A 26,567-nucleotide genomic window follows, 5' to 3' on the forward strand; every position below is an offset into this window, starting at 1 on the left:
TGGAAATGGATTTTATTATTTTACTTTAATTTTTGGAAAGCTATACAAGGTAACAATAATTAAAATTGAACAATGATCTGATTTCTAGTAAGAACCTTCTAATCAGTAGCACAAAATTAAATAAGCTTATGGAAGTACAACTGTTGTGTAGAGAAAGTTGCAAAGTGTAATCTTGGTCAAAGTCAGGTGTGGTGGTTGGGTTTCAATTAACCACACATCTCAGGAATGGTCAACCTGAGACTGTATAAGACTATACTTCATTTACACTCATACATATCATCCTCTTACATAATACCTTACAGTGATTCCAGAGGCTAAACAGAAAAAGAAAGAAAGGTATGACAGCTAGTACTAAATAAAAAAACATTTTAATTTGCTAATAAAATTATTAAGACAATAGATCAAACAATGATTTCTAATAAAGTTAAACTAAGTTTACTCACACTATGAGCAGTTTCTAAATCTTCTCCACAGCAATGACATTTACCAGGCCCTACAGCTTCTAATTGCAATGGATGAAAGGATGACGAAGATTCTGAAGAAGCTATTGGTGGTGGTTTTATATCTTCAGGTGTAACCAATTCCGCAGCCGTATTAATACCATCTGTTTCATTTATTAAATTCATAATACATTCTTGCAATTCTTCAGATGCTACAGGGAAAAAACAAGAATATAAATATTAATTGCATGAAATAATTCTCCATGAGAAATAATACAAGCGGTGAATTTACTCAGCATAATTGATAAATTCCTCTACAAAATTTGTATGAATTAGTTATTTACAAAGGATTAAAATATAACCTTAATGATCATAAATACAAAGGCTATTTGGAGTTCTAGTCCTCAATATCGCACGAAGAAGTAAAGGTTAGCGATTCTATCATTGCACAGTAGAATACCACAGCTCAGTGTGATTATTCTAGTTGTATTATTGGATATATTGCTCACCTGTTGGTTCCTGTTAAGCAATCATTTGAAATGGCTGCTGTCATAGAAAATCTTGCCAACTGTGAATTGTGTGCCATCATTTGTTTCCTTCACACAAAAACTTGTTAGCTGTTGAAATCATCATGAACTTTGTGCAGCAGTGCAAAGGAAACATCATGAGTGACAGGGCAGTAAGACATTGACATTGGTGCTGTATATTTCAGGAAGGTCAAACAAATATTCACATCAATGAAAGAATTGATCAACCCTCAATGTCACAAATGGACTTGTTGCAAGTGTTGATGTGTGTCGAATAATTGCAGCCTTGCTTTAGTACCTTGGTTAAGTTTAATTATTCTAAATCTTTTGTTTTTCTGGTTCAATTAAATAAGTAATAGTCTTTATTATTTTATATTGTAAATTAGTTTTATTATAATATTTGAACTTGTAATAACATTATATATACCAATATTGTATTAACACATGTTGAGTCATTGACGGCTGGCGTAAGACTGACTGTTCTAGTGCGGAGCCAGCATAAAGTAAAGCTTTGCTTTTAGCATGGATGTAGCCGAGAGACCTGCCGGGAGCTGTGTGAGCCATACAGAGCTGTGTGCAGCAGCTCAAAAGATTTAAAAAATTAAAAGTCCTTTACATAAAATTTAAAGTTCCTCATTTAAATAACCCTGCATCTTAACAATGTGAAGATTCGAAAAACTCTTCAATTCACGATAAAAGAATTATCCAAATTTTTTTCTCATTTATTGAGAACAGTGCTGTACAAAAATGAAGAAATGGTTAACGAAGCAGCATTTTGAAAGTAACGAGGAGTTGAAAAACAGTGTTACCACCTAGCTTAATTCAAGGACAGATTAATGACGAGGGTATTCAAAAACTTGTTAACAGCCATGTATGTATGTATCCTGGCGCTACAACCTGAGATGGGCTTTGGCCTCCACAATTCACCTCTTATTTTCCCTACCTCTCACTGCCTCTCTCCATCTTCTCAACCCCTTCACTGTCAGATTCCTTGTTACATCCTGGAGCCAACAGATTCTTGGTCTGCCTCTTCTTCCAGTCCTGTCCATTCCTCCATGCATTATCCCTTGTTGCAATTTCTGTTCTGTCATTCTTTCCACGTAACCCAGCCAACTAATTCTTCATGACTTTATTATCCTAATTATATTTTGTCATTCCATTATTCCCTCTATTTCCTCATTCCTTCTTTATGTCTTTTCTTCAAAAACAGGTCTGTATATTCTTATTATTATTTTCTGTTGGAACACCTTCAAAGCCTTATTGTCTCCCATGTTTAAGATCCATGCTTCATACCCACAGATGACAACTGATCAAATTAACATTTTATAGATTTTCATTTTGGCACTTCACATGGTAATTTTAGATCTTATTAACTTAGCACTGGCGAAGTATGCACAAGTTGCCAATCATAATTCCTCTTTTAATTTTCATGGGCACTTTATTGTCATTATTAATTTCTGTTCCCAGGTATGTAAAATTTCTAACATTTTCAAAGGTGTATATCCAAATTTTCATTTCATTTCCCTGTCCTCCTGCTCTTGCATTGTTTGTCTTTTTTGTCTCCTTCTCTATCTGTATAATTATCTCTTTCAAGGATCCTTCCTTTCTTGCTACCAGGACATCATTCATACGCCTGTACTCATATCATTCTGTTTATGATACTTCCTCTCTCATATCAATGTTCTCCTCTGCCTTTTAAAACACCCAAATTATAGAGAATAGCTGAGAGCACATTCCCTTGCCTGACTCCCTCCACTATGTCAATCTGTCTACTCATTTTTCCATCATTCAATACCACCCCTATGCTACTGGACATGGCCAATCTCACCAGTTTCACCAACTTTTTTGGAAATACCATAACTCTGTAGAGCATTTAATACTATTAACTTTACTCAGCCTGTCAAAGGCTTGTCTTAACGTCAATAAATAACAAATATAAACTTATGTTGTGTTCATAGAACTTCTCCATGGTTTGCCGTAGCACAAATATTTGATCTATGGTGCCTCTACCAGACCTAAATCCACACTGGTTCTCCAACTAATCCCTCTGCCAAAATGCTTAATCTATTTGTCAGGATTTTAAAGACTTTGTAGACTATATCTAACAAAATAATCCCTCGGTAATTGCTGCAGGTAACTTGTCACTTTTCTTGTATACAGGGCACACCAATCCTTTCCTCAGACTTGGCATCTTCTCTACCCTCTAAATCATCAGAATCAGTCTGTGTATTCACCTTGCTAGTTCCTCTCCTCCATACTTCCACATTTCCACAATCACTGAATCCTCACCAGCTACCTTCCCATTTTTCAATTTTCTCATTGCCTCATTAACCTCTCCAAAAGTGGGCTCTCGCACTTCTTCTTCAGCTGTGTGGTACTCTGGTACCACACAACTTCTACTTTCTGAGTATTTTCATTCTGGGTGCCCCATCTCCCAGAATAGCTTTGATATTTTCAAAGTGTTCAGCTCATATTTCCACCACTTTCCTTTGCTCTGCTATATTTCCCTCCTTGTCCTTACATTCTCTGATATTAGTCTGGTACCCAGTATTCATTACTCTAACACCTTTGTAGAACTTTTTTGACTCATTTGCTGTATTGAGTTATTCCACACTTTCCAGCTTACTTTTCATGTAAGAAGTTTTCCTTCTTATTGCTTTATTTGCTGCTCTCCTAGCCTCTATACTTCTCTTTACTCTTGTTTGTCTTGTTTCCATCTGGTTCATCGCCTTTCTAAGCCAATTCTTCTTTAACATCATCTCTCTAAATCCTCCATCGGACCAAATCACATTCCATCCCACTCTTCTTTCTCCAATAGTCTCCTCTGCTCCATCCAACACTGCCTGTTTCATGGCATCTCACATCCTATCCACATCACCATGTTCCCTTTCTATTCACCTATGGGCAGCTTTCAGTTTTCCTTTAACGGCATTCTGATACTCTTCCCTCCTTTCCTCGTTCCTTCAATTTCTCAAGTTCCATTTCAGTCTTCATCGTGCTGATCCTCTATCAGTCATTGACATCTTTTGCAAAATTGCAGTCGACAATAAAATGATCAGTCACAGTTGGGAGCCTCATACTGTTCAAACATTTTCTATGGAGCTTGCATATCTTTTGGATACCAACACATGATCAATTTGACTATATTAGTTCCTGGCATTTTCCAGGTAGCCAGGTGGATTTTTTATGTTCAAACATTGTGCTGGCAATTAACAATGCTTGATCCTCTGTCAGCTCTGCAAGCATTCTTTCATTCTCATTGTTTTCTTCATGGAGTGTGTTCTTTTCTGCTACTTCTCCTAGAAAAGGCTCCTTCCCTATTTTTGGATTAAAATCTCACAACAACAGCAGCATATCATATTTTGGGACTCTACTGCACACCCTGGTCAGATTTTCATAAACGGTTTTTCCTCTTCTATCGCTTCTTCTGTTGGCGCAAGGCTGAAATCATAGTTATATTCTTGAATCCCCTTTCATTCATACACTATATATCTGCTTACAATCTAGCTCAAAAGCTAACAGACATCTTCTCAATTTCACATTTATTTACCATGAACGCTATTCCATACCTGCCAGATCTTTCTCTGTTTTCACACAGTAACACAGGCTATAATCATTTTTATCCACTCTACCTGTTCCTCTCCATCTGATCTCTTATAATGTTATTACATCAACATTGTACTTCTTCATTTCATCACCTACCTTCATAATTTTCTCTGCTTTCAACACTGCTTGTACATTTCAGGATGCAATATTTAAAGTAAATTTCAGTTTCCATTTTCATTTGTTTTTAACAAGTCCATTTTCATTATCCATAATTCCATTCCTGATCAAAGGCTTATCATTTGATTTCATAGCAGTTTCCTTTTTTCAAGGATGGAGTTGCTAACACCACACCCAATCTCCAACCTGAAGAACCAATAGATTTTCTTCTCCAGCTTATAGAGAACTATCTACCCAGTATTTATTTGGGTTATCTCCCTGTGCTCATCCATCCCTTCCACCATTGAGAAGTCTTTTTCTTCTACCTTCAGAGCCATTGGCCATCTTCACTGCTTTTTATACACCCTGGGTATTTTATTTCCCCAGTAGCCGTATACCCAAGCTGGCGAGTATACCCCATCACCAGGAGCAGCCCCTGATAGCTGATCCAGCAACTGCCGTGGGAATTACAGATAAGACAAGTGCCTTAATTTGGACAGCAATTATGTAGAAAAGTACCTAAAGGATGTAGCTGTAAGATGCATAACATAAATTGTTATTTTATCAATTGGTGTTTTTTTTTTTTTTTTAATAATGAATCAGAAGTTTCTTTCCAAACTGCCCTAATAAGATTATAAGCAAAACGTAGCATTTTTTTGATATTACCATTAATGTTAATATTATGGGGAAATTAAAATTTAGAACTGACATTAAAATAAGAATTCAACAAATGGAGAAAAAAATCATGCCCAAATTTTTAAAAAAAGAAGTTGTCCTAGTGGGTAATAAAGATATTTAACTCTTAAGAATGTTAATTTGTAAATTTATACAAAAATAGAAAACTTTCATTGGTGTAAACAGAGTACAACACCCTAGCAGATGAACATTAGATTCATCTAGTACTCTTCAAAAGAAATTATATAAACTTTTGTATGATGGCTAAATAAAAAATAAATATCCAATTTGGCTTGCTATTCACTAAATTTCTAATCATTTTAGCTTTTAAAAATCTAATTTTTCATTTGTTTACTAGCAGTATGCAAATGAATAAAATATATATAAAATTTATTTAAAAAAGATTGAACTTTTTAAACTGCACCATTGTTTGCAGATGGTGTGCACACCTAGCAGTATATCTCAGTAACATATAACCTTTTACTGGGTTCCATACATCTTGGGTAACATATCCCTTTTACTGAATTCCAATCTGTGCATTAGTTTTTTAGTAACTACCAACAGAGTGAAGTCATGCATAAGCTGCTCATCAGATTAGTAAAAAAGCAAGAATGAAGTAGTTGAAGGAACAACGCATCTGTCTGAAATTTTGCATAAAACTGGGGAAAATTTTCACAGAAACACTCCAAATTCTTAACCAAGCATATATGGATGACTGCATAAGCCAAACGCGTTGCTATGATTGGCTTAAGCATTTAAAGATGGCAGAAATTCAGTTGCCAAAAATCTAAATAGACGACACATCAACAGATGACCAACATGTTCAGTGTGTGCACTGTAATTCTTCAAAATCGTCATTTAACTGTCCGTGAGGTTGCTGAAGAAGTAGCCTAAATGTAGGATCTTGCCATCAAATCCTAATTTGTAATGCATCAAGTTAGTGCAAAATTCATATCATGTTTGTTGACAGATGACCAGAAGCAGAATGGAGTTGAAATCTGTCAGGAACTGCTTGCAAATGTAAATGCAGATGCCAACTTCCTCAAGAACATCTTCAACAGTTTTAGGTCAAGAAAATCTTAACAGGGCTTTTTTTGAACAAATCTTGTATATTAGGAATAAATTACATACTAATACTATGTAGTGAATGTTGCAAAAACTACTTGTTAATGCAATGTTAACATAGCCACATAACATTACATTGTAATAGTGAAAAATAATAAAATACAGACAAATTAATTTTGTTTTTTCAAAGTTATGAATTTTATAACTTTGCCTTTAATTCTGAAATGACAAAGCCAAGAACTATTTAATGAAATAGAACCTCATATACTGAAAGATAAATCAGATAGGTGATACCTCCATCTACTCTCTCATGATTATTTTAACAAAATCAATCCTGACCAAACTGAACAGAAAAATGACTGACATAGATTAATAAAGGATTAGAAATTGAAATATCAATACATGAACAGAGTATATACTTTTTTTTTTTTGTCTTCAGTCATTTGACTGGTTTGATGCAGCTCTCCAAGATTCCCTATCTAGTGCTAGTCGTTTCATTTCAGTATACCCTCTACATCCTACATCCCTAACAATTTGTTTTACATATTCCAAACGTGGCCTGCCTACACAATTTTTCCCTTCTACCTGTCCTTCCAATATTAAAGCGACTATTCCATGATGCCTTAGTATGTGGCCTATAAGTCTGTCTCTTTTTTTAACTATATTTTTCCAAATGCTTCTTTCTTCATCTATTTGCCGCAATACCTCTTCATTTGTCACTTTATCCACCCATCTGTTTTTAACATTCTCCTATAGCACCACATTTCCAAAGCTTCTAATCTTTTCTTCTCAGATACTCTGATTGTTCAAGTTTCACTTCCATATAAAGCGACACTCCAGACATATACTTTAAAAAATCTTTTCCTGACATTTAAATTAATTTTTGATGTAAACAAATTATATTTCTTACTGAAGGCTTGTTTAGCTTGTGCTATTCAGCATTTTATATCGCTCCTGCTTCGTCCATCTTTAGTAATTCTACTTCCCAAATAACAAAATTCTTCTACCTCCATAATCTTTTCTCCTCCTATTTTCACATTCAGTGGTCCATCTTTGTTATTTCTACTACATTTCATTACTTTTGTTTTCTTCTTGTTTATTTTCATGCGACAGTTCTTGCGTAGGACTTCATCTATGCCGTTCATTGTTTCTTCTAAATCCTTTTTACTCTCGGCTAGAATTACTATATCATCAGCAAATCGTAGCATCTTTATCTTTTCACCTTGTACTGTTACTCCGAATCTAAATTGTTCTTTAACATCATTAACTGCTAGTTCCATGTAAAGATTAAAAAGTAACGGAGATAGGGAACATCCTTGTCGGACACCCTTTCTTATTACGGCTTCTTTCTTATGTTCTTCAATTGTTACTGTTGCTGTTTGGTTCCTGTACATGTTAGCAATTGTTCTTCTATCTCTGTATTTGAACCCTAATTTTTTTTAAATGCTAAACATTTTATTCCAGTCTACGTTATCGAATGCCTTTTCTAGGTCTATAAACGCCAAGTATGTTGGTTTGTTTTTCTTTAATCTTCCTTCTACTATTAATCTGAGGCCTAAAATTGCTTCCCTTGTCCCTATACTTTTCCTGAAACCAAATTGGTCTTCTTCTAACACTTCCTCCACTCGCCTCTCAATTCTTCTGTATAGAATTCTAGTTAAGATTTTTGATGCATGACTAGTTAAACTAATTGTTCTGTATTCTTCACATTTATCTGCCCCTGCTTTCTTTGGTATCATTACTATAACACTTTTTTTGAAGTCTGACGGAAATTCCCCTTTTTCATAAATATTACACAACAGTTTGTATAATCTATCAATCGCTTCCTCACCTGCACTGCGCAGTAATTCTACAGGTATTCCGTCTATTCCAGGAGCCTTTCTGCCATTTAAATCTTTTAATGCTCTCTTAAATTCAGATCTCAGTATTCTTTCTCCCATTTCATCCTCCTCAACTTCCTCTTCTTCCTCTGTAACACCATTTTCTAATTCATTTGCTCCGTATAACTCTTCAATATATTCCACCCATCTATCGACTTTACCTTTTGTATTATATATTGGTGTACCATCTTTGTTTAACACATTATTAGATTTTAATTTATGTACCCCAAAATTTTCCTTAACTTTCCTGTTTGCTCCGTCTATTTTACCAATGTTCATTTCTCTTTCCATTTTTGAACACTTTTCTTTAATCCACTCTTCTTTCGCCAGTTTGCACTTCCTGTTTATAGCATTTCTTAATTGCCGATAGTTCCTTTTACTTTCTTCATCACTAGCATTCTTATATTTTCTACGTTCATCCATCAGCTGCAATATATCGTCTGAAACCCAAGGTTTTCTACCAGTTCTCTTTATTCCGCCTAAGTTTGCTTCTGCTGATTTAAGAATTTCCTTTTTAACATTCGACCATTCTTCTTCTACATTTTCTGCCTTATCTTTTTTACTCAGACCTCTCGCGATGTCCTCCTCAAAAATCTTCTTTACCTCCTCTTCCTCAAACTTCTCTAAATTCCACCGATTCATCTGACACCTTTTCTTCAGATTTTTAAACCCCAATCTACATTTCATTATCACCAAATTATGGTCGCTATCAATGTCTGCTCCAGGGTAAGTTTTGCAGTCAACGAGTTGATTTCTAAATCTTTGCTTAACCATGATATAATCTATCTGATACCTTGCAGTATCACCTGGCTTTTTCCAAGTGTATATTCTTCTATTATGATTTTTAAATTGGGTGTTGGCAATTACTAAATTATACTTTGTGCAAAACTCTATAAGTCGGTCCCCTCTTTCATTCCTTTTGCCCAGCCCGTATTCACCCACTATATTTCCTTCCTTGCCTTTTCCAATGCTTGCATTCCAATCTCCAACTATTATTAAATTTTCATCTCCTTTTACGTGTTTAATTGCTACAGCAATCTATTCGTATACACACTCTACCTCATCATCATCATGGGCACTTGTAGGCATATAGACGTTAACAATCGTTGTCGGTTTAGGTTTTGATTTTATCCTTATTACAATGATTCTATCGCTATGCGTTTTGAAATACTCTACTCTCTTCCCTATCTTCTTGTTGTTTACGAAACCTACTCCTGCCTGCCCATTATTTGAAGCTGAGTTAATTAATCTAAAATCACCTGACCAAAAGTCGCCTTCCTCTTCCCACCGAACCTCACTAATTCTTACTACATCTACATTTATCCTATTCATTTTGCCTTTTTAAATTTTCTAGCCTACCAACCTTTTTTAAACTTCTAACATTCCACGCTCTGACTCGTAGAATGTTATTTTTTAATTTTCTGGTGACCCCTTCCTTAGTAGTCCCCCCCCCAACGGGGGACTAGTTTATCTAGAGTGTATACAAAATGTAATTAACAGGGAAATAAATCATGAAGGAAGGATCATAAGCCTGTTTACAGAGCCATGCATTAAAGGATACAGAATCTAACAATCATAATCAAAATTAAATCCAGTTAATTTGAAGATTAATATCCGAAATAAGAGTCAAATTTTTACACCTATATCACAATTTAGCAGCTCAATTTTTATATTTTTAGAACCTTTAAAAAAAGACTTTAGATAAGAAGATTACACTCAAGTCAACTATAAAATTATTTTTATGTTTGAATTTAAAAAACTTTTTTCTAAGTCACTAAAAAAAAAATAAAAAATAAATACATACAAAAAGTAATTAATAATAATAACAGTAACTAAATAAACCAATCCATAAACTTATCAACCTAAGAAGATAAGAAGTCTTAATTTTTTTTAAGGAATTTTTTAGATCACTCTCTAAAACCTTTAATCAGCGCTCTCTAAGTCATTCTTCTACAAGGTTCTGGATTTTGAATCCTAATCAGGCTTGCCATTCTTTAATTTCAAAAGGTTCTAAATCATATCCTCGCACAATATTTTTGAATACATCATTAAAACAATAACATCAGAAAATAGTAATCATGCGATAATATATTTTCAATTTTTTTGTACAATTGTTTTAATGCTACAAATTACTAAGTGAATTCTGAGATTGTAAAATCATTCATAAGAAAATAAACAGAATCACTTTAAAAGATTTTAATTGGTGATTTCCTATGGATTTTGACCTAAAAATCAAATGAAATACATCCCAGAGCCATACCTTCAGTTGTTTTTGAGAAATCTGGGGTGAAAACCAATAAATTAGGGGTAAAAACCCTGCTTTTTATGTTTGGCATACAATAATATAATAAACAAATAAAATTTTAAAACAAAACTTGTAGATAATTTAATTCTGAACAAAATGATGTAAAATTAAGTTGATAATATTAAAAAAAAAGTTAGAAAAATTCAAATTTTATTTAGAAGCAGTGCACTAGACCAAAGTGCATACATTATACCAGTTTATAATAAATGTTCAAAAATGAGCACATCATTTCCACACGTTTCTTGGCACACTTCTACACTGCTTTTGTTGTTCTTTTTAAGAGTGATGTTCAATAACTAACGAGACAAATTGATGTAGAGAAAAAATGATTCATTCAATGACAAGGAAACATTTTGAGGGTTGTCAACCTTGGGAACATATTTAATCAGTTATTTAATTATAATTAATCTAAACATAACCTCTCTTGTTGATTTCAGAAAGTCAGCTCTGTTTAAAACGTGTATGCTGGATGAGCAATGTTCAGTGATAAAATTTTTACTATGAGAAGGTGTGAAACCACCATAAATTTACTCAAGAATGTTGAAACATTATGGTGAAAAGTGTTTAAACAGCAACAACGTATATAAATGGGTGGAACAGTTTAATTCAGGCAGAACAAGTGTGACTGATCTCCATTGTTCTGGAAGACCAGTTGGAAGTTTCAGCTACTGTGCTGCTGCAAAATCACATATAATGAATGATCTTATTCATGAAGACAGGTGAATCAAAATTTTGTAAACTGCTGGTTTGTGTAATATTAGTGTTGAACATTCATGAAATGCTGAATTATCGCAAAATGTGTTCGAGATGGGTTCCAAGACAGTTGACTCAAGCTCATAAAGACACTGGGATTCGCATTTGTTTTGAGCTCAAAGAACAATTTGAAGCAGAAAGTAATGACTTTCTACGTAAGAGATGTGGATACACTATTTCGAGCCTGAATTCAAACGGCAAAGTCTTGAATGAAAACATCTGGATTTGCCACCAGAAAAATTCAAAACTCACGTGTCAGCTGGTAAAGTGATGTTGACAGTCTTCTGGAACTTGCAAGGCCTAATTTTTATGAACAGTGAGTATTATTCTAACATGCTCCAACAGAAAGAGAGACCTACAATAAGGCGAAAACATCAGGACGCTCTCTCAAGATGTGTAATTCTCTTACATGTCAACATGCACCCCCATATCACTCAGAAAAGAAGAGAAACGCTCAGGAAGTTGGGTTGGGAGGTGTTGCCACATTCTCCTTACACCCCAGACCTCGCCCTCACTGATTTTCATTTGTTCGGCTTGTTAAAAGTCTTTTTACACGGCAAGAAGTTCAAAAACAACAAAGCGGTCAAAAACAGCAAGGTAAAGACTTCCACACTGCAGGAATCAGAAAGTTCATGAATGGTGGGACAAATGTCTAAATGTTGCTAGAGATTATTGAAAAGTAGTGCCAAGTTTCATTGTCACTGAATAAATCATTTTTTCCTACATCAATTTCTCATTAATTATTGAGCATCCCTCGTAGTTCTTCAGGGCTGCAATTACTTCCTCAAAAGAATGTACTTTTTTTGATATACAATATTTTTCATCCACATCCAGACACAAAAATCTAAAGGGGTTAAATCAGGTGATTTTGGTGGCCAGGAATGTGGGACTCTACACAACTGATCCATTTCTAAGGGAAATGATTGAGTGAGTGGAAACAGCAGAGAAGTGGGAGGTGCACCATCATGCTGGAAGTATACTTTGCAGTCAGCACTAGAGGAACATCTTCAAGCAGCTACGGCAATTCTTGAAGAAAGTGCATGTACACCTCTGCATTTAAAGTGGCCAGGTAATATGAAAGGTCCAAACAGCTAATTGTGAAAATGGTCACACCATACATTGACACTAGATCAGTGTTGAAAATAGCCTTCCACCGTTTCATGAGGATTCACTTCTGCCCATGTTCGCTCATTTCGTAAGTTGTTGATGCCATCTCACGTGAAATTTGTCTCATCTGTAAACAAAACATACTTGTAGAGTTGTCAATTTGTATTCCACCAGTTGCAGAACTCCAAGCAAAATGGATCATCTCCTAGGTGTAGATGTTGAACAGGCTGTTTGTGATAAGGATAAAAATTACCATTTACACCCACCCAACATGAATACCATATAAGCATATTCCTTTGTTGTAAATAAGTTCAGCATTACTTCAATGGCAAACTGACCATGTTCAAACTAAAATTTACAGAAAACCTTCACTAATGACAACACAGTTAACAGTACCTAATACTTAATGTACATTACAGAATGATTTAAACACAAATACAGTATTGGCTCTGTTGATCAGCTTTTGTTATTTTATTGCCAACTTTGAAACAATAACTTTAAATTATTTATTTATTTCTGTCATTAATAAAAAAAATTATCTAAGTCATTTTTATCAATATTTATTTTACAATTGTTGAGATTTCCACTTTTTTTAAATTTTTTAACAGTAAATTTTGTTTTTACAAATTTTTTACATCATAAAAAAGAATTTGGTTTTTGTTTACGTTAAATAAGTACTTTTCTGACAAATGTAGTAATGCACGTTTCTGAAAAAAATTCAATTTTTTTTAACTTTTCTTTGTTTTATTTTAACTTATCTTACAGCATTTTATTCAAAATCAAATTCTCTAGAATTTTTTTTAAAGTCTTACTGTTTATAACCAATTTAACAGAGTTATTGTATGTCAAACACAAAAACAGTGTTTTTTACCCAAATTTATTGGTTTTCATCCCAGATTTCTCAAAACTACTACAGATATAGTTCTGGATCTATTTTATTCAATTTTCAGGTCAAAAATCATAAAAAATTACTAATTCTGCCCCTTAATTAACATCCTAAAAATTTCAGTACGACCTCGTTTCATTGGGGGGGGGTAGCTGAAATCTGAGCAAAATCTTTCACTAACCATAACTCGTAAATGCAGCATTTTAGAACATAAGTTTATATGAACTTTTTCCATTATTTTCATGATTAGAATAGGTTATGAAAGTCCTGGGAGAATTTTGTGATACACTCTGTACATACATTTTAATAATAATAACCCTGTTCATACCTGATTTCTTATTAGTAATAGTAATATCAAGAGAATTTTCATGATTATTATTTTCATTATTTTGTTCGACAGGATTAAATTTGCAGCACTGCATATGTCTCTTGAATCCCTGAAAAAAATCAAATGAAAATTAAAAAAAAATTATTTAAAAATAAACTCGAATTTTCAAAAACATATAAGTCATAAAGAAAACAAAGACAGATCTTCCAAAAAATACAAAAGTGGAAAAACTACCTTATCTTCCAAAATTATAAAAATAGGAAAACTACCTGTATTAGTAAAAAATTTATATATATATATATATAATAATCAGATATCTTGTGTGTAACGTACATCAAAACCTGATATAGTAAATACAGCTTATAATAAACTTATAATAGACAATTTCTTGCAGAGATACCTATTACTAATAGAATTACAAATGTGCCTTCTGTATAAATGATCCATGAGAACACACTGTTGTGAAGTATTGTGTTAATGTTATGATGAAAACAACAATGTTCTGTTTTCAAACAATATGAATATGAAAAGATTAAGCAAACAAAAATAATACACAGATTTTTTTGCCAATATTTTCAATCAAAAAATGTTTGAATTGGCTATATCCTATTAATCATTCCCAGGTTAACAGTTAAATAATTAATTCACCACTAATTTAAAGCTTATGAACAGTAACATGGTATAGAGAGTTTAGAGCAAAAACAACATAGCAAACTTGATCAAGATTCAAAGCCAAGAATCTACTACAGAAAAATGTTAAAGATGTTGATTTCATGAATTTAAAAATGTAATTGTACAAAAAAGTTACTTAAATAAGAACGAAAACATAATAATGAGGAATTAAATGTTGGTAGAACTTAATGTACTAGACATTGCAGTTTTTGTAAATTAAAAAGTAAAATTTCAAGGGCGGGATTAAGATAAAAAGCTGAACGGTATATGCTAGGAACTTTTATGAAAACGAAATCTGCTTACAATAAACAATAATTTAGGAGCTAGAAAGAAATTTTTACAAGTATTTACATGAAATGTAACAATTTTAGAGATTTCAATCTTTGTCATAACAAAAATGATTCACTGGGAGGTGTCCCCAATCCCAACATTTTTTTGGCATTTAATCATTTAATACATATTTATGAAATATGCACATAAAATGTATGACAATTATTCTAAGAGATATTTATAGTCACTTTAAAAGGGGGTGTGATCCAATCTGTCAAGAACCATCAGATAATTTTTTTTAGAAACAACTTGATAAAAATTGAACAGAATAGAATTAAGAGCCAAATATAACTAAATATTTTTGAAATTTTTTTAACAACTTTCATGCCAAAATTATATTTTACTGCCAATTAAATGTTCATGGTGCACTGCCAGGTCTTTTTTCAAAGAGAATTTTATCATCTTTTGTAAGAAAAAATTTTCACACTGTGATCAAGGAGAGTTCTAGATGAGATGAATACTGGATAATTTAGCAAACTATTTATGCTAATATAGTAATGAACATATTATATTTTTTTATTTCACTAATGTACTAAAATACGAAAATATACTTACACCTACTGAACTAAAAGTACGTGGACATTTTTCACACTTATATGGTAAGTTTTGATTTTGTTGTACAGTATTAGTCGCATCAATAGTTGCCTTATCATTTTTATTGGCAGGCTCTTCTTTAATTGATGTAAATGCATTCCTTGGTGAAGTCCTACGCCTTACAGGTGGAGAATCTGTAACAGCAACTACAAATAAAATAATACACATTTATTTAGGAATATCAGTGAAAAATCGTGAAACTGTTTCTATTGACGTTCTGGATATTTGATGAGGAAGAGCATTTTAAAAAAGTCAAGAATTTTGTGCACAAGTCAAGAAAGAAAACTACAAAAATTATCATTTTTAAGATGAAATAAATCAAACTGAAATACAGTTGAGAATATTTATTCATCAAAGAATATTTTCAAATATGTACAAAAAACTTTATAGTTGGCTGTTTAAACACATCTAATAATGATACACTAAATAAATTCACAGTTCAAGTCTAATAATCTTTTTGATCATATTCTAAATTAGCACTTATTAATAATATCAGTGGCAATAATAATATCAACTCCAACAACAGAACAAGAATTCAGAACGCTACACTTAACTTGTTTAGTCATCTTAAAAATAGTCGCTTCAGTAATTAATAATTGAATTTATCAACAGAAATTCAAGTTCAAAAGCATAAAGAAATAAACCACTTAATAGAATAATAAAACAGAGTTCATAAAAACAAATTTGAGAGTGGCTTTCAATCCTTAGATCATAATAGGTTTGGATTTTTAATTACAACTATGTTATAAAAACAATAATACCTAATGTAAGAAAAAAAAAAGAAAAATATATATAAATTGTGTCCCTTTACTATTCATTTTAGTAATGAATGTAATAGATTCAAAATCCTGAATCTAGTAAATTTTATAGTTTCAGACACGAAGGGTTCAAGAGTAAAATAATTTTTACAGTCCAGAAAAAATGTTAATTAGAAGAAAGAAGAATTCACACTATGTACCTAATTTTATTAAACATTTTTAATGAAGGCTTCATTTATAATAGCATCTCCTTTAAAATCAAACATTTTTACATAATCAAACAAAATAATAATTACTAGATCTAATTATTATATCCATCTAATTTTACCTCAAAATCAGAATACTGGACATGAATATAACTTAAAAATTTTAACAGTTAACTATGATATAACAACTTCCTCAGTCTAAATATTGCAGGCAAACTAATCGAAATTGATTAAAGTAAGCTTGGTATGCAACAGGAAACAACATCCAGCAAGTAAAAAAAAAATTATTTATGAACTGTTACCACATCACACTATGTTAAAAAAATATCAATATACATATTTTATTGACTGATAATATGAGTAAAATCAATGCTATGTTAATACATTGTTTACATTAACAATGATTAAGTGTAAACTAATCACCTGGATCATCTTCTTCAGAAGAATTTACAGCTTGAAACATAGATATTTTTTTTATTTTTTCTTGAATTGTCAATGCTGAAAGTAAAAATATAGATTGTGTTATTTTTTAATTCATCATAAGAGAAAAAAGAAAAAGAAAGTGATTCAATGTCTTTTTATTATTTCTTTCAGCTCTTTTTCGCCAAGTATTGATCTTCCAACCCACTTGTTTTACCATGAATTGCTTTCTTAGCCACTTAAAAACAAAGAAGTTACAAAATAGTTAGAAATAAGCTTTTAAGAAGCTTAAACGTAGAACAAAAAGACTTTCCCTTCAAAAAGCTGAAGGAAAAAAGGAATAGATCCTGAACAAGGCAATATTCAACATCCATACCATCTGATAGTTCTACAACAGCGCAAGCAATATCTTGAGAAAAAGGTCCAAAAAGTAAAGGTAAAAATGCCAATAAATGAACTGTTCATAAAACAATTCCTGTAGATAATGTTATGTCATTTCCAATTAAAAGATGCTGTTAAAAGAACTCATTACTGCAATATTTGTACTTTAATACAGCCATCTATTAAACAATTCTTGGTTTACAATATGAATTATATGATAAATTAAAATTTTTGGCATTATTTCAAAAAATACTGTTGTAGATAAAATACAGAATACTACATATATTATAGAATATCTATGACAGTTGAAGTGATAATTCCATAACATTGTTCGACTCCCTGGACATGTTTCCTTCTAAAAAAATAAAAATTTCATGATTTTTTAATAATATTTTTTTTTCCGAAGCAGTAATTGTACTATACAATATTAATTTATTTTTAAAATAAGCCAACCCAAGATTTTGTTTTTTTTTCTTTAGAAAACATCCTTCACTATGGTAGTTGTTACTTTGTTAATAATGTTTACTATGTAAAATACATTTCAAATTAAAATAGATAGTATTTTAAATGTAATACATTACTATAAACTATTTACTTAGTTTTGAAATTAAAAACTTATTTTTAAAACACAATTCTAAGATAAAAGCTCTATAGCAAAGTAACTCTACTTGAACATTTTCATATAAATATAAGAAAAAAATGAATGTTACCAAACCTTGTCTTACTAAACTGTGCAGCAGATGTAATATGAATTCAGAATACATGAGTAATATCTCAATTGTTTAGGTTGAGTCATTCTGTGATTCCCACGTTCAAGTGCAACTATTGCTTTATGCGTATAACAATAAACTGTAGGCTATTACTCGTCTGGTGCCTTGATATGCCAATGATAAGCAATTAAAAATATTGCCAAGTCTTTGTTACTGACGTTTAATAACAATAACATTGTTTATAATGCTTCACACCATTATTCAATTCAGTGAAAGAAAGTATTTAATTCTACATTATCATGTTACTGTGTACAGTACAACAGTTTTATGGTACATTGTTATAATAGTTTAATTCAGTGTTATTTTCTTTCATTTTAACTTATCCTGTGTTTTTGTGCCAATTGAGTTTTAATAATGAGTGAATCTGTAGTGAAACATAAACCGGTAAAACCGTAAGTAGCTACAAAAAAATAAATAAATAATCAATGCATATATAACCATAAAACAAGATAACCTTGAAACTGCAGTCAAGTGACATTTCTCAGAAAGCAAGTAGTGCAACAGGCATTAGCTAGAGCAATTTTAAACAGAACAAAGAAGCAAAAAAATTGTTGATAAACATGTTAGTCCTAAAAAGACTCAACAATGTGTTGAAACAAACCTTCAAAAGTTGGATGATTTTTACTTAAATCACTATCGGAAAAAAATTCATTCGTTTTATTTCAATAACAAGCTTCCTAAATTGAACAAAATATTAAATGCTGTGAATAACAATTTTAAACTGTCAAATTTTTCTAAAAGAATATTGCATTATGTTTTAAAATAAATGAATTTTTGTTTCATATCCACAAAAACTAATTACTGAATGAACATGAAGATATTAGTTTATGGCGTAGGAGATATTTAAGAGAAATTAAGCGATTCTTAAAGAGTGTAAGACAATATATTATCTAGATGAAATCTGGGTGAATGTGGAACATGTGTAAGTAAAGATATGGGTGGTTAAGAAATAAAAGAATGCAAAACATGCTTTTATGAAAGGTTTGTCTACAGAGGCAAAAAATCCAGCTAGAAAATATAAACAATTAATAGTAGCTCACGTAGGAAGTGAAAATGGGGTTTTGAATGATGGTTTACGAGTGTCTGAATCCAGATCATCCCAAGAAAATCACGATGAAATGAATGGTGACAATTTTATAGTGGTTTAAAAAAACTGTTGAAATTATTGCTGAAAGATCAGTCATAATAATGGGTAATGCACCATACCATTGCCTGAAGATGGAAAAAATTCCAAACACTTTAACCCAAAAATTGGAAATTGACTAATAGTAAAAATTGAACAAAATCATGTATACTGAAGACATATTAGAATTAGACCTATTTAAAATAGTAGAATCAAACACAAAAAAATTCATTATCAAATAAATGAAATTGCAAAATGAAGAAGATTGTGTCATGTTGCATCTTCCTCCATGCCATTGCAATTTTTAACCTGAATTAATATGGGTACAAGTCAAAGGCTACACTGGGAGTAATAACATGTTTAAGTTAAGTGATGTAAAAAATTTATAGATAAGAGATGTTAAAGGGGTAGATGCAAATGCTTGGAAAAATTGTATCATTTTACCACAATTTTCTAATTCTTGTATTACAAGTTACTTCGTTTTTATGTTACAAATGCAGAGAAGTGTTTTTACTCAGATGGACTGCACAAAATTAAATTACAGTCATCATACTGTTCTGTTTTGGTTTGCTACAGTTTCATGAGACAAGGTTTAGCAGCGAAGTCAGCAACTGCCAAAAAAAAATGTAATGCATTAAAATCAACTGACCAATTTCATAGATTATATGGAAGTATAAAATTATTATAGGGTGATTCAAACAAATTACTTACGCATGCAAACTGGATCAAATGGGTTAAGTGGAAATACTGTGCTTCAATAAAAAATAACACAGGCAATATTAATACGTTAGAAAAATATTTTTTTTTAAATTTAACTTATGTAACGGTTTTTATGGTGTAAAACAAACCCATGTCATTAAAACCTAAGCTACAAACATGTAACAGTAACTAAAAATCTCACAAATCTGGACAAAATAGACAAGAATAAAATCAACAACAAATTTCATATTTATAAATGTTACTTTTAATAAGTAAAAATATTAGTTATACATTTAATAACACAAAAGCTTATCGATTTTAACATGCACATGTTTCCATAGGGTAATTACATCTTTATACATATGTATAGTTACATGATACAAGTACAACCTTTATTTGGTTCTTAATTCAAATAGAGGCATGAGAATTACTTTAAGTAGGTAACACTGGTTACTTAAGGAGAATAAGGTTGGTTTTTCTCACAATCGTTTTTTTCTATAAGCTAGAAAAGAGCTGGCTGGCTTTACTAAATAAATTGGTGGAGTATTCATGATCATCTGTTTACAATGAACTGTTTAAAAAAAACTTTGAGTGTAATGTAAGCAATCACTTTGGTGACAACTGCAGAGGAACTGTTCAAACCGCAAAACCTTCTCTGTTACATTTAAAAAAGTGAAATACAAATGTATGTTACATGAAATGAAATTTACCATGTCTAGTTTGTTTGCAATGTAGACACTAACAATCTTGTTGATAAAGACTATTTAAGAAACAGTGGTGGAGTTAGGAAAACAGAAAGACACAAATTCCCAACCAATCCGCCAAATTTGTTAATGAGTTTATAGCAGAAAATACATAAACTTAAAATTGTTTAAAATTCAAATTTTCATCACATCAGGTATCCAAATAAACTATCACATCACTAACACACTCTTTAAAACTGGGATTCTTGCACAAAATAGAAAAATATGATTATGAAATTTGGTTCGATTTTGCAATTTTACTACTGCAATATTTATACTTTTCGGATCAGATTAACAGATAACACCAAAAAGTGCTATCAACTATGAAAAAAATGATGAACGCATGAACCTGTTTTTATAAGGCTAGCATATTTACTAAATGTCCAACCAAACTTGAATAAAAATTTCAGCCCTAACTTATAAAATCAGCTAACTACATGTATCTTCCCAATCACAAACAAATTTTAAACAAAGTATCAATGTGCTTGGTCACTTGCATGTTTTTTTAACTAATTCTTTCAGTAATAAAAATAACTCTGATAAATATAATTTTTTGTTTCCTAACATGCAATACATGAATTTAATCTGTTTTTTGATGCTGAAAACGAATATGAACTCAGAATCTCTTTCTATCACCCACCATTTTTGAAAATTTTTTTAATTTTAGGATTTTTTTCGCTTTTCAATGTGCAGTTAGCATTTATGCTCCTATATTGTATTTTGTTAGCTCATTTTTTATTGTTTAACTTTGTTAATATAATTTATAAGGTATAAATAAACAATACCAGACAAAGAATTAGATCATATCATAGTTGCATATTATGACATCATATCTAATAGTGAAGAGTGAGCCTTCATGGACAAGATTTATCATGTCATACAGGTCAAAACATGTAACTGAAAACACAGCTGTGTTGTTTGTATTAAGTACTGAATTTAGGAATGAGTTAATTTTGTTTAATTTTATTGCTGTCTTAAGTTTGTTAACATGCAGTTTCATAATGCCTCAAAATTGTGTAAATGACGCAAATGCCTTTTGTTATGTATGTGTTGAGTTTACCATAAAATCAAATAGAAAAACCATTACACCTTTAATTAAAAAAGCATAATATCATTTGTACTTTCAGTGTAAAATTGGTGATCAGGATAAGACCTGGGCTCCTCATACAGTATGCACTAAATATTCTGTATATTTAAGAGGATGGCTGAAAAGTACATGGAAGGCTTTGCCATTTGATGTACCTGTGGTTTGGCGTGAACCAAAGGATCATGTACCGATTGTTACTTTTGTTTAACAAGTGTGTCTGGAATTTCTAAAAAATCTAAACATACTGTAAAGTATCCTTCATTGCAATCTGCAATCAGACCTGTACCTCACAGTCAAATTATTCCTGTGAATATATGTTTCGAAAGCAGTGATGAAGAATCAGGCAGTACTGAAGAAGACAACATTGATTTTTGTTTTAAATTACCTTCCATATCTTATATCACAAGGTGAATTAAATGACTTGGTTAGGGATTTACATTTATCAAAAAATCAAGCTGAACTGTTAGGATCAAGACTGCAAAATTGGAATTTACTTCAAAAAAATACAAAAATTTCAGACTTTCAAAGCTGACAAAAAGAACTTTCTCAGTATTTTATTGATGAAAATAATTTTGTTTATTGCACAAATATTGATGAGCTTATGTTGCACTTAGGGCAAGTTCATAAACCTGAAGACTGGTTAGGTTAAAAATTCGACAATTACCATGATATTGTTAATCAACTTCTTGCTTCATACAGAGCCATGGGATATAACATGTCTTTGAAAATACATTTCTACCACTCACATCTGGATTTTTTTCCGGACAACTTCGGTGACGTAAGTGACGAACACAGTGAACGTTTCCACCAAGACATTTCATTTGATGGAAAGCCGCTATACAGGGAAATGAAATACTAACATGCTAGCCGATTACTATTGGACATTAATTCGGGATGTGCCTGAAGCTATTTATAAATGAAAAAAAATTAGCGAAATCATTCTAAAACAGGTATGACCATGCAAAATTTTAAATTTTACAATATTTAATTATATTTTCCGTTAACTTTTTTTTAAGCATAATTTATTTAAAACTAAGGGTGATAGAAAAATTATATTTACAGATTTGTAATATACACAAAAAACAATTCAAGAAATGGTGTCACACTTAGAGAAACATTAAAATTTTTTTTTTTGTTTATCAGTGTAAAGCAAGCATAATATAATGTTTACAAAAATATATAAAGCAGTTTTCAGTAAAATAAAAAAATACTTTATTCAGATAAAACAATAAAATATTATACAGGTCTAGACCACATCAGCCATGGTATTGTATTCATTCATACACGGTAGGTGTAAGTAATAATTCAATGAAAGTTATAATTATGTGGCATAATAATTCAATGACAGTTATAATTTTGTGACATAATAACCATTTACAATTTGATGTTGAACATACTAACCAGTAGCATTGTTCTTTTGCTGATTTGATAATCTAGAGTAAGTCTTCAAGGGTGATTTTTTGGTTTTCTGAATAACAATGTTTTCAGGAATAATATTATGCTGTTCCTCTTCTTCAATATCCATCTTATCTAAACAAACATAAACAGAATACAGATCACCTATAAAATGACTACTTAATGACAGTGCAATAGGCAAAAACTAAATTGAACTTATCTTTAAATATATTCATATTAAACAACAAATGGCAGAATCTCTGCTACTGAATATACTATTCCAAAATGCGATGTAAAATATTAGAATTAGAAAACTTAAAACAATTCTTTTGAACACCAACATATGTATAATTCCACAAAAGTATTTTGCCAAATATTTAAAAAAATTCTGCACATTGGTAAATAGAGACATTATTAACTTTTCATTTTGTCGAACTTAAGAAATTGGGTTGAACAAATTAATCAATTCTTTTTAAAGCTAAAAAAAACTAATATAAGAGAAAAATTTGTTCTGATTCGGTTCATTCTTAAACTTCATTCAGATTCTTCACAAAAAATTATAGAAAGTACATTCCAAACGTAAATGTACAACTAAAATGAAAACAATCAATGTCAAGCAAACGCCGAAACATGTAACTACTTAAATTAACATCTGTTAACCTTTCAATTTACAGTATTTTGTACCTTACGGATCACGTAACAAACAACAGTTCGAGTTAAAAAGACTAGAAGAGGACAACTGAAGTAATAACCTTTACATAATCGTATACATTTGAAGAATACAAAAATACACTGAATGTACAACAAAAAATAATGGGATTTAAACTATATAAAACACAGAAGCAAACATACTTTATGAATTAAAGTTTAAAAGAATATCTTTAGAGAAAGACACTCACTTTTTAATTGATGATAAAAAACGTATAAAATAAATAATTAACAGAGACTGCAATAACAAAATTAGTTTACAAACACAAATTTCACAAACGCCCCTGTGGCTTGCAGTTACTCCACCTACGCGTCATCTTTACAATATGGCGGACTACATTTCAGGCGCTGGTGTGTTTAGCTAATGCTAATTCACAGGGCCCTCTCGTGCAATGATCTTAAGTTATCTGTATTCCTTTTTTTTTTAACTAAATAAGATAATACGTTTGTAGCATATTTATCGTATATATTTTCGTCCATTTTTTAGAGTTACGCTACTAGATATTTAAGTAGGCAAATATGAAATGTCACTAACGACATAAGTATTGAGTTGTTCGAAAAATATGTTTACAAATCGGGTAACCAAATTTGAATAGCTTAAATATTGAAGATGGTAAAGCACTAATAGCAACAATTCTAAAGAATTTTAAACCCTAAAGGTAACCCAGAGTTTTAAAAACATGCATATATTGCAATCGATAATTTATTATGTATCGATATGTCCTAATTTCAGATTCGTTGCTATGGCAACCATGGAAGGTTCATTTGTACACACACATGATTGGCATTCCACGAGTGCCCGAAGATCAAAAGTTGTGAGCTATGGTGCTGTGATTTTTCGTAGATTTAAATTTTAGATCTTAGATAAGTATCATGAGGTAGTAAATATGACTGAAGACATTAAACCTGAAGTTATAAAGCGTACCCAAGACTCTCTTAAAAAATTTGTTAAGAAACCACCGTTAACGGAGAAGTTATTAAAGAAACCACCATTTCGATTTCTACATGATCTTATTACGTCGGTAAGTACTATAATACAGTGTAGTGGAATTACACAATACGTTATAAGTTATTTAGTTGAAAATATAAAATGCTTCAATGTAGTTTTCAAAGTGAACAAGATCTTAAAAATTTTACCTTTATTAAATTATCCAAACAGAATTAAATATTTCAACATTTTTTTATTTATTTTATAAATGCATTCCATTCATTTTGTTTAAAAAGAGACCTTTCACCTTTTCTGTATTGGTTAGTGAACATCTTCAAATGCATTGTTATAGGACAGAGCACTGTCATATTAGAATCTATCCGAATATCATCAAATCTTTTCATAAGGTCCTTTAGATTTTTTTTTACTCCTCATCTTATATCTTCTCTATACATGTCCAAAGTCTTTTTGTAGCTTTAACTTAATTATGACTAGAATCATTGTGGACTTGAAAAGGACATACCTTGGACAAATTAGTAAGATTAAATTTATAAATCCAGTAGGGCTCTGAAATCCCTCAAGGGGATATTTATAAACAATTGGTTCTTTCAAAGAATCAAAAACTCATCACCCTAGTGTTTACAAATCTTTAGAATATCTTTCTGGTGGTGTTGACCTCTCTGGGAAGGTTCCAACACAGTGATAGGGTAGACTTATCATTTTAAAAGTCTTAAAGTTAAAGCATCTTATTCCTTTGCTAATTAATCATAAGGTTATGCTATATTTTGAAAAGAAATCAAGTTATGTATTGATCAATAAATAATTAAAAGCATGCATAGTATTACATCTATTTCAAATTATTTCAATTAAAATGTTTTTTTGGTTTCATAAATCAGAAATATTTAACTTCTTAGTTGAAATAAACTTTAAGCAAGTGAGATTAGTTTGCAATAGAGAATAGAAATTCAATATTTTTTAATATTCCTTTGCAAAAAAAAAATTAAGAGCATTCTAGAAAATGAGAAATTGTGTTCAGGTAGATTTCATACGAAGACTACCTATTGTAATGGGTACCATGATTCAACTTCTGGAAAATTTTGACATAGCTTCGCGTTTCACATCCTCCAGACCCCAAAACCATTGTCAGTTCAAAAATTTATTCGTATATATAAATATATTTTTTTTTTACTTTCTTGTGGGCATGATAACTGCTGTAATTTTGTGCCAATCACTTTCAAATTGATACATAAAATATAACAACCCAAAATCTCGGTCGAGTTTGTTAATGGGCAAAATTGATCCATGGGGGTACTTTTTTGAAAAAGCAAAATATTGCTATAACTTTCTTATTAAGTGAAATGTCAAATTCGTTTAAAGTTCCTACTATTCTTTGGATAACGGCATAAAACTTAAGTAAAGTTTTTTTATATTACCAACCATTGCCCCAAGAACTGGAAAAATGGGGTTTTAAAGACAAAATAAATCATACCTCCTTAAAAGTCACAGTATCAAATCAGTTTAAAATGGTTATTAGTTCTCTAAACATTACCTAAACCTTTTGTCTGAAATAATGTTTAATATGACTAATCCCTACGGCAAGGGATGACGAAAATGTTGCTGGTATTGTAAAAAGATGGGGCTTGTAGTATGCTAACATGTGAAACTTATTTTCACATGCAACAATTGTCATTATGAGTAAGTTTGAAGTGTTTCTTAACTTTAAGGTGGAAATCTTTTTTACTCCCTACTTAGCATCGGTGAATTCTACCTCTGCCTTCCAGCGTGCCAAAAGGGATTTTTAATACAACACAGACGATGCAATATTTTTTCATGAATATGTTACCTTAAACAAAATAGTAAAAAACTCATCTGTTTCTAACTTTAAGTTACTGAGTAAACACAAAAAAGGATTAAATTGAAACTAATTTTATTTAACGGGTAAAAAAAAGACAGTCAGCAATGTTAAAAATTTGACCATGTACAATGTTAAAAAATTGACCTACAGTCAATTCCGATTAATCATAATCTGATATCTTGTATGATAGAAAGTACTACTAATCTGCAGTTCAGTAAATTTAAACTGGT

The 26,567-nt window shown here is 31.2% G+C and overlaps 2 protein-coding genes across 5 annotated transcripts in view; one reads left to right on the top strand and one right to left on the bottom strand.

Moving 5' to 3' along the window:
• The window catches only part of LOC142325008 (uncharacterized), a 47,812-nt gene extending 23,916 nt beyond the window's left edge, over positions 1–23,896 (bottom strand). For 2 of the 4 annotated variants that reach the window (XM_075366247.1, XM_075366246.1), the window contains exons 1-6: positions 23,746–23,896; positions 22,853–22,981; positions 16,652–16,726; positions 15,226–15,410; positions 13,669–13,777; positions 444–652 (exon numbers count right to left, since the gene is read on the bottom strand). In XM_075366247.1, coding sequence (XP_075222362.1) covers positions 444–652; positions 13,669–13,777; positions 15,226–15,410; positions 16,652–16,726; positions 22,853–22,976 — 702 coding nt within the window. In that variant the 5' untranslated portion in view covers positions 22,977–22,981; positions 23,746–23,896. The remainder of the gene's footprint in view (positions 1–443; positions 653–13,668; positions 13,778–15,225; positions 15,411–16,651; positions 16,727–22,852; positions 22,982–23,745) is intronic. The other 2 variants (XM_075366248.1, XM_075366249.1) reach the window with 2 other exon arrangements.
• A 242-nt stretch (positions 23,897–24,138) lies between these two features.
• Positions 24,139–26,567, top strand: part of IFT54 (intraflagellar transport 54) — a 49,924-nt gene continuing 47,495 nt past the window's right edge. The window contains exon 1 of the mRNA XM_075366250.1: positions 24,139–24,576. Coding sequence (XP_075222365.1) covers positions 24,442–24,576 — 135 coding nt within the window. The 5' untranslated portion in view covers positions 24,139–24,441. The remainder of the gene's footprint in view (positions 24,577–26,567) is intronic.

Source organism: Lycorma delicatula, chromosome 5 (assembly GCF_047948215.1).
Source record: "Lycorma delicatula isolate Av1 chromosome 5, ASM4794821v1, whole genome shotgun sequence".
Classification (NCBI taxonomy): domain Eukaryota; kingdom Metazoa; phylum Arthropoda; class Insecta; order Hemiptera; family Fulgoridae; genus Lycorma; species Lycorma delicatula.